Raw genomic sequence first — 9337 nt, 5'->3', positions numbered from 1 at the left:
GGACAAAATCTAATAAAGTTAAAAAAAAAAGTGGTTTCAACTTAAAAAAAAAGTGTTTGTGCTGCCTTAAAATTTTATAAACATATAAATTTTATAAAAATTTTATATAATGTTGATATGAGTTGAGTGAACTTTTTTTTTTTTTTTTACAGTGCATGCACAAGAACAAAATTTGCACAAATTTGAAGCGTGTGAGAAAACAGTTGAAATGTCTGAGTTGGGAAACTGAATGAGATATAGTGTGTTAGCAATCGAGAAAAACTGTCACTGCTTTCTCCTTCACTTTACTCACCTTTAAAACAGTGAATACTTTTACATTCATATTTTTATGCTCTTCACTGCAGAGAAACACTCACTGTATTACATTTACACGGCTTTGTCCAAACCTGTCGATCTGCCAGGCATCTATCAATTCACTGCTATGGGTCTGCTGGATGACATACAGATTGACTATTACAATAGTGAGGAACAGAGGAAGATTCCCAAACAGACCTGGATGAAAGAGAAAATGCAGGAGGATTACTGGGAAAAAGGCACCCAGTCCAGAAAGAGCAAAGAACAGTGGTTTAATGTGAATATCGACATTCTGATGAAACGCATGGGAATCAGTGAATCAGGTGAGGAACATTCAGACAGATTGACCTGCATTTAAATAAAATCACCATATTATATTTTTCTTTATTGTTACAAACATTTTGATTCATCTCCATTTCAGATGTTCATGTTCTTCAGTGGCGACATGGTTGTGAAGTTGAGCAGCAGGGAGATGAAGTTAAATTTTCCAAAGGCATTAGTGAGTACGGCTTTGATGGACAAAACTTTCTGTCTTTTGATGATAAACAGTCTCAGTGGGTCGCTCTAGTTGACGCAGCTCTACCAACCAAGAGAAAATGGGACAATGTGCCAATCCTAAACCAGTACACCAAAGGCTACCTGGAGAAAGAGTGTGTGGACTGGCTCAACAAATTCAGAGAATATTTAGACAAGGAGCTCAGTAATGGCAGTGAGTAAATTAATTTGTATATGTTTGATGAACTGCCTCAGATGGAACTGACTGATGAACTGATTCCTGTGCTTTTTTAGCTCCTCCAGATGTTCATGTGTTTGCAAAAAGGTCTACCAGTGACAAAACCAAGCTAAAACTCACCTGTCTGGCCACTGGATTCTACCACAGAGACCTGATGCTGATCATTAGGGAATATCGCACATCTCTACCTGAAGATGAGGTTGAATCCACAGGAATCAGACCAAACCATGATGGAACTTTTCAGATGAGGAAGAGTGTGAAGATCAACAGGGCTGAAATAGCAGAATATGATTGTTTTGTGACCCACAAGAGCATCAAAGAACCAGTAATCACCAAATGGGGTAGGAAAACTGAAAGCATTAATTAAATTATGATATGCATCGTAATGCTTTTCAGATATTATTCAAACACTATTATATAAATCAAACACTATTAATGTGGTTTTCTAGGACATCAGAAGAAAACTTCTGAATCATTGCCTGACTGTGTTGCTCTTGAAGAACCTGTGCATGAGAAGGAATCTACTGGTATGTTTTGGCTTTTGTTTTGTTGTTTAAAAGGCTAATTTCAGATTTGAGTTTTAACGTTTCATTGTTTTTTTGGTTTTTTTTCCAACAGGGCGAGAGAATGCTAGCAAATCACCAGACATACTTCATCTTTGTACAACAAAATGAGTATTATTATTTCTTGCCACTGTCAGAATACAATCAAGTTGAATAAATGTCTGCTACGCTTTAATTAATTGAATGATTGAATTACTGTATTTGTAAACATTTTGAGAACAAATAAAACCATCATCTTTGTGGAAGAATTGTTTTTTTTATATATATATCATTAATAAATGACTTTATGAACTCTTAACTGTCCATCACCATATAAGTAATAAACCAATTTTTGTGTTGTTTCACCACTTCTGCCCAGACACAGATCAAATTTCAATGATGACTTTATCGTATTATTTTCTTATTGGTTATGTAGCTCCCTGGTTCAGCAATAATAATAAAAAAAAATCGACTCTCCAACTGATGATCCTCGTAGTTTATTCACATATCCACTACGTAAATCGCCACTTCATGCCGTACACCATCAATAACCAAATTGAGGATCAACATAAGAGCTTGTACAAAGAAAAACCAAACAAACAACAAAATGAGTAAACCTTGAAACAAATGTATCAGAACCAAATACAAAATAAACATATCTAGATATCACACAAATAGCAAACAAATAATTTTACTACAACAAAACAAAATAGAAACAAAGGTAACAAGAAGTCAAAATACCTTGTTCTCCATTTAAACCAGGAGCTAAACTCCTTATGAACCGTAAACTTTTGAGGCCATGACCATGTGCGTCTAGGTCTCCTTCCGTACTAAAATGTTTAGGGCGTACTCGCACTATATCCATTCAAGCCAACAAATTTCACAATAGAAGACTTCTCATTACCATAACACAAATACAATTAAATGCTATACGAAACAATACCAAATCAAAATACTATAAAAATTTGGAAAAAATAAATGAATAACAGAAACATACAACAAAATCATTAACAATTATATTTCGTTTCATTCTTTTGTCAAGTTAATTTAGAAAAACATTTGGAGCATTTTTGTTCATTAAATATAGGCTAAGTTTTTGTTTTTTAAAGTAATGACCAAGTGGTCAGCGAAAGACTGATCCGACACATTGATCAAACACGCACGGTCTGTTTGATCAATTTTGCCTTCTCAAATCACGACTTGCCTAAAATAATATCTATAGATATAGGCCTAAAAGAGTTCAAGTATAAAACAATGTTAGTTTCAAAGTTAAACAGATAAATGTGCGCTATTAGACGCATACCCAATCCTTTGTGCGGAGAGTGGAAGCTAAAGCCGAATTGCAGGAAATGGAGGCGCCAGCGCGATTACTTGGATTTTTTTTTTCAGTGGAAACAATTTAAAATGTTCCGTCATTTTGCTCATAAAGGTAAGAGTAATACATCATTCGGAACTGTTAAGGGTCTTTTGTTTGTGTGCACTCACAATATCAACAAAACGTTGCAAACGGTGCTTTTATTAAATAAAGAAAACAAACAATGTGCTTTCTGCCATCTTAACAGGAGCGCTTCACAAAAATTAACGGAAAGTCAGCGAATACATACCTCACAGACATGATACATATATCTATAGAAAGCTTGAAATTATTACTTAACGAAACAAAACTAATACTCTTTCACAAAAACAAAAAACTCTTTCAATATGTAATCTGTAAAGATGCATTTCTCTAAAGGCGCGTCCAAAGAGGAGATGGTGAGTCAGGATCCGCAACTTAATCCTTGGGACACTGACTCATATAACACTGGTTTGTTGATAAATAATTAAAATATCTCCTTTCTATTTCCCCCGACACATTCATTGTAATTACGTTTGCCGGAGCTGTGTGGGAAGTTTCAGCCCATTGCGTGCGCTTGAACGCGGATCTCTTTCAGCTGCGCTGATTTGTTGCTGCTGGCGGAGACACTAAACGCTTTCGGAGTCGGTCTCGAAAGTGAAAGTGAAAGCGAAAGTGAAGTCTCGTGTTGTTTCCACCAGCGCAGAAATTTGTTTTCATCACCATAATTGGTGAATGTATAAAATATAAAAATAAGGATAAGCCTAGAACAGGCCCGAAGCCCAGCCGCGTCTGAACTATGACCTGAAAATTGTCCTGAAGCCAATGTCCTGAATTTTAGACATTGTATAAATGGACTCATTTATAAAGTTAAATAAAATATTTTTAACTAATAACTATACTATTAATATTGTTTTTAATATTAAAATGTAGACTAAAATGTAGAGACCCCCCCCACCCTGTCTGTAATTATCAAGTGCTCCTTCAGGTCTTAGTTGGTTCAGGTGTGTCTGATCAGGGTTGGAGCTGAACTCTGCAGGAAGGTCGATCTCCAGGAACAGGGTTGAGCACTTCTGATTTAGGTGAAATGTGAGGTCATTAAAACCCTCCACACATCACGTTTGGCCACTTTTGTGTTTGGTGGGGATAGTGTCACAATATTTAACATGTAAAAAAGTTGACTCAACCTTTGTGTTGTGTGTCACACTGAGCATGTAGAAAAGTAATTTGAGAGACAAGCCCATCTCCAGAGATCTTAATGTTCCTGTGAAGCACTCAGAAATGGTTACAAACAAAGCCCTGGAGAGTTCTGAAATAGCCAGCAATGAGTCCGGATCTGAATTCCATAGAACACCTGTGGAGCAGCAGTTGGGAGAAGGCATCTTTTAAATCTAAATGACCTGGGGTGCGTTTCCCGAAAGCTATGGTCGTAAGTTCCGTCGTTAACAATAGATTTCAATGGAACTAACTACCATAGTTAGCTTAAGATGCTTTTGGGAAACGCACCCCAGGAGCAGTTTGCAAAAGAAGAGTGGTCCAAAATTCCAGTAGAGAGATGTAAGAAACTCATTGATGGTTACAGGAAGCGACTGATTTCAGTTATTTTAACAGAACAGAATATTTAACAGAATATCACAGATCAAGTTTCCAAAGGCCGGCTGCTCTAATACACTGGCGTTTTCTATATAAAGCACGCTGAACGTCTGTCAGCTAGCTCGACTGAAGAACAACCCCTTCACGTCATCATACCCATCAGCTCGTCGCGTATGATTGACAAGTGAGACGACCAATCCGCACATCACCTGCGAAAGTGAAAGTAAGAGGGACGGGAAAAAAAAAGATCGGCGAAACGGCAGAAACTTGAAGAAAAGAATGCAGACACGAAAAATTACTTAAACCACAACTTAACGTCACATACTCCTCCCTCTTAAAACTCTCACCAGGAACAGACTCATTATTTCTCCTTTCTGTCGTTCTCTCTTCTGTCTTTACTAAAGAAAACAAAGAATCAGTGAAGAACAAAGAGAAACACTTTAAGGATTTTTGGAACGTTTGTTTATGAACAGACAGCAGATCTTTGTGATTCATTTTTAAAACCGTCGTTCAGAAAGTGAAAGTAAAGTTTCGACTGCTGGAGCTCAAACTGTAAAAATGGATTCACTATCTGTAGAAGAGCTTTCTTGTCCTGTGTGCTGTGAAATCTTCAAGAATCCTGTTGTTTTATCATGTAGTCACAGTGTCTGTAAAGAGTGTCTTCAACAGTTTTGGAGAACCAAGAAAACTCAGGAGTGTCCTGTCTGCAGGAGAAGATCCTCAAAAACTGAACCTCCTTCTAATCTCGTGTTAAAAAGCTTGTGTGAGTCATTCCTGGCGAGATCAGGATCTGAGGAGATCTGCAGTTTACACAGTGAGAAACTCAAACTCTTCTGTCTGGAGGACAAACAGCCAGTGTGTTTAGTGTGCAGAGATTTGAAACAACACGACAATCATAAATTCAGACCCACCAGTGAAGTGGTTTCATCATATAAGGTAAAACAAACACGTTTTTCAACTTCCTGCTGTTTTAAAGTCCTATTTAAGTGTTGATTTGATTGAACAGGACTGCAGTGATCTGAACCCCATTATCAATGCAGTTTCACAGATTTGGTGAATCAGTAACTATGGGGGCAAAAAACATTTTTACACAGGCTCAGTTGATATTTTAAAAGCATTTGGCTTTATTAAACTTTTCCTTTTACAAACTGTAATTTCTTCTGAATTCATTTAGCATGATGGGGGCAAATACGTTTGCACTGCATTATATGATAATATCACTGTATCGTCTTTTCTTCTGTTTTCAATCTAATCTGGTGTTTTATGTATTTTTATTTTGTTTATTTCTAGGGGGAGCTCAATACAGCACTGAAATCATTAAAGACGAAACTTCAATACAACAAAAACATTAAAGGAGAGTTTAAGAAAACAGTTCAACACATCAAGGTGAGGAAACAGAATCAGAGTCATTTTCATTACAGCTGTAGGATCACTATATACAGTTATGATCTGATATATTTAATATAATGGACTCCAGTTGATTATTTTTGTAAATGACGATCATCAATCTGCTTCTGGATGCGTTATATGTCTGTATCTGAGTTTATCTCAGATCTGAATGATGTGATTGTGTTGATGTGTGTTGATGGAGATGATTGAAGTGAATGTGGTTTGATTTCAGTCTCAAGCTGAGCACACAGAGCTCAGATTAAACAGCAGTTTGAGAAGCTTCATCAGTTTCTCAGAGATGAAGAAGAAGCTACAATCACTGCACTGAGGAAGGAAGAGGAGCAGAAGAAGCAGATGATGAAGGAGAAGCTGGAGGAGATCAACAGACACATCTCAGCTCTTTCACACACAATCAAAGACACGGAGGAGATGATGAAAGCCAGTGATGTCTGCTTTCTAAAGGTCTGATTTCAGATGATTGATTGATTGATTGATGATTGATTGAGTTGTTGATGATCAATGGTGTGTTTGTTCTGCAGGAGTTTCCAGTCTCAATGGAAAGGTGAGTGATCTGCTGGTGTCTCTGGTCTCTGCTTCTGATCCAAAGCCACTGCAGTTCTGACTCCTGAATGTTCTTCCAGAGTCCAGATCTCACAGCCGGATCCACAGACGCCTTCTGGAGCTTTGATTCATGTGCCACGTTACTTGGGCAACCTGCCGTTCAGAGTCTGGAAGAAGATGCAGGACATCGTCCAGAACAGTGAGTCTGACTGCAGAACATCTGAGCTCACACACACACACTGGAAATGATGCATGATGGGGAATATTTATGGATTTCAGCATTATGTGTGAATAAACAGATGATCTACTGCACCAAAATCACTTTTAGAAATAATGAATGACAGAATTCAGTGTGCTTGACTTTCATTTTCAGTCTAATGAAATACACAGAAGTGATTTCAGCTGTTTTTTTAGACAGTTTATTTGATCAAAGTCACAAAAACATTTCTACAAAAAAAAAAAAAAAAAAACTTGATTTCCCAAACGATGACTACTGTTTATATACTTAATTATATTTTGAATTAGGATTTATTTTTTATTTCATTTTAGCTTAAAATTTAATATTTATATTCATACATAATTTTATTTCAGTAAATTTATTTCACTTAATTGCCAAAACAATTTTTTATTTGTATTTAATTTTACTTGGTAGATTTTCATTTAATGATAATGTGTTTTATTTAAGCTTTTTGTTAATTGATGAAATAATATGAATAGTTTTAGTTGTAGTTTTTGTTAATATCAGCAAGATTATTATTTAAATACATTACTGTGGAATAAAACCGTGTATTTATTTTTTATTAAATAAGCAGAGCTTTGATTCATATGAGAGAAACAAAATTATATAGATATTCAATTTATTTTTTCTGTATTATTCTAGTTTGTCTCATTTGAATATGACAGCACTGTGTAAAGTTCTGTACAAAGGCAACATTTTGTATTAAAAACAGTTTCTCACTATAATTGAATATAAATGACAGCATAAATCAAATGAATATCTTTTCAGTATGTGATCATTCAGTGTTTCTGATTTCACTTTCAGTATTGATAAATCACACAGAGAATGACTGACAGTGATGAGAGGAAAATGTCTGATGTGTTTGATCAACAGGACGAGTGTCATAATTCATAATCATCTGTGTTTGGTTCACTCTTGATTATTATATGAATATCAGAATAACAGCATCTGTTGATTGTGTCTCATCAGCTCCTGTGATTCTGGATCCAAACACTGCAAATCCACATCTCGTCATGTCTGATGATCTGACCAGTGTGAGATTCAGAGAGATCAATCAACCTGTTCCTGATAATCCGGAGAGATTTAACTATTATCGCTGTGTTTTGGGTTCAGAGGGTTTTAACTCAGGAACACACTGCTGGGATGTGGAGGTTAAAGAGAGTTCATGGTGGAGACTTGGAGTAACTACAGCATCAAACCAGAGGAAGGGACGGGATTTCTGTAAGACTGATGTCTGGTGTGTGTGGTACGGATGGTCTCCAGGTTCTGGTTTTGGTGTTAAACAGAATCTTGATCGTGTGAGAGTGAATCTGGACTATGACAGAGGAACGGTGTCATTCTCTGATCCTGTAACTAACACACATCTACACACATTCACAACCACCTTCACTCACACACTCACACCATTCTTCTGGTTTTCTTCCTCTCTGAGGATCTTAGTGATCAATAGTCAGTAATCGTTACTCCTGTAGGTCTGGATCTTCCTGCTTTCATCTTTCATTATGATTCAATACACAGCAAGTGCCTAGCAACCACTCAAATCACCCTAGCAACAATCCAGAGTACTCTAGTAACTGCATAGCAACACTCTAGCAACTACTTAGCAACCATCAGAACACCCTAGCAACTGCATAGCAACACCCTCACTAGAAATCTGTGTGTTTGTGTGTCTAAGAGAAATTAACTATTAATAACAAGCATAATAATAATAATAATAATAATAATATAGATAATACAGATCTACACAGGCTTTCAGAGCTTCTTTAAAGTGAATTACAACAGCAATCTTCTGTGAGTCATGTGTGCTTGAAGATGTTTATGATTGACTGTGATCCACTGGGACGTCCCTCTCTACACATGAAGATCAATAAAAATACATTTGAAGAAAAATATTCTTTTAGTTATTCTGTTTGGTTTTATAAGTTAATTTGTATGATTTGGTTAACATGTTTATGTAGCCTGTCATTGAGAAGAGGGGAAGGTAAAGCAATGAGTCAAGTATTTTTGACAATAATTATGTCCAACACAATTCCAGTCAAAATATGAGATTATAAGAAACTATAGTCGTGCTGTTAACTATAACATATCCAACATGTATCCGCCTACTGACAAAAACTTGACACTGTGGATGAGCAGAGATGTTGGTCTCTTGAAGGACTCTTATTCACTACACTTTCTCTAAAATAAGCCAGCAATTAAAACAATTAAACAATATTGAAAATTACAGTTGCAGTGAAAAGTTTAAAAATACACACACACTACCAGACAAAAGTTTTTGAACAGTGAGATTTGTAATGTTTTTAATTAAGTCTCTTCTGTTCATCAAGCCTGCATTTATTTGATACAAAGTACAGCAAAAACAGTAACATTTAGAAATATTTTTACTGTTTAAAATAACTATTTTCCATTTGAATGTTTTAAAATGTAATTTATTCCTGTGATTTCAAAGCTGAATTTTTATCATCATTTTTCCAGTCACATGATCCTTCAGAAATCATACTAATATTTAAAAAACATGACGTGTTGTTTCACCCCTGTAGAGTTGAGAATGTCTATAAATGCTGATCCAAATGCATCTTTTTCATTATCAACATGGATATTAAAATCACCAACAATCAAGACTTTATCTGCAGTCAGCACTAACTCAGATAGAA

At 35.9% G+C, this 9337-nt stretch overlaps 2 protein-coding genes across 2 annotated transcripts; both read left to right on the top strand.

Moving 5' to 3' along the window:
• The first annotated feature begins 328 nt into the window (after positions 1–328).
• On the top strand, positions 329–5226 carry LOC127158132 (H-2 class I histocompatibility antigen, Q10 alpha chain). Its single transcript, XM_051101289.1, has 5 exons — positions 329–617; positions 716–1003; positions 1084–1368; positions 1477–1554; positions 5165–5226. Exons 1-5 carry the CDS (start codon positions 329–331, stop codon positions 5224–5226), a joined length of 1002 nt encoding a protein of 333 aa, XP_050957246.1.
• Positions 4749–8884, top strand: LOC127158131 (nuclear factor 7, ovary). Its single transcript, XM_051101288.1, has 6 exons — positions 4749–5431; positions 5786–5881; positions 6117–6346; positions 6424–6446; positions 6526–6644; positions 7653–8884. Exons 3-6 carry the CDS (start codon positions 6239–6241, stop codon positions 8138–8140), a joined length of 738 nt encoding a protein of 245 aa, XP_050957245.1. The 5' UTR covers positions 4749–5431; positions 5786–5881; positions 6117–6238; the 3' UTR covers positions 8141–8884.
• Positions 8885–9337: the final 453 nt, after the last annotated feature.

This window comes from Labeo rohita, unplaced genomic scaffold (genome assembly GCF_022985175.1).
Source record: "Labeo rohita strain BAU-BD-2019 unplaced genomic scaffold, IGBB_LRoh.1.0 scaffold_1353, whole genome shotgun sequence".
In the NCBI taxonomy this organism is placed as follows: Eukaryota; Metazoa; Chordata; class Actinopteri; order Cypriniformes; family Cyprinidae; genus Labeo; species Labeo rohita.
Note: the sequence above shows the minus strand (reverse complement) of the source record. Positions and strands in the feature narration are given on the sequence as shown.

Coding starts and splice junctions, on each gene's coding strand:
- LOC127158132 (XM_051101289.1), top strand. CDS start 329: ATGCTCTTCACTGCAGAGAAACACTCACTGTATTACATTTACACGGCT. Junction 618..715: donor CATGGGAATCAGTGAATCAG/GTGAGGAACATT, acceptor TCTCCATTTCAG/ATGTTCATGTTCTTCAGTGG. Junction 1,555..5,164: donor GCATGAGAAGGAATCTACTG/GTATGTTTTGGC, acceptor TGTCTTCAACAG/TTTTGGAGAACCAAGAAAAC.
- LOC127158131 (XM_051101288.1), top strand. CDS start 6,239: ATGATGAAGGAGAAGCTGGAGGAGATCAACAGACACATCTCAGCTCTT. Junction 6,447..6,525: donor TTTCCAGTCTCAATGGAAAG/GTGAGTGATCTG, acceptor ATGTTCTTCCAG/AGTCCAGATCTCACAGCCGG. Junction 6,645..7,652: donor GCAGGACATCGTCCAGAACA/GTGAGTCTGACT, acceptor GTGTCTCATCAG/CTCCTGTGATTCTGGATCCA.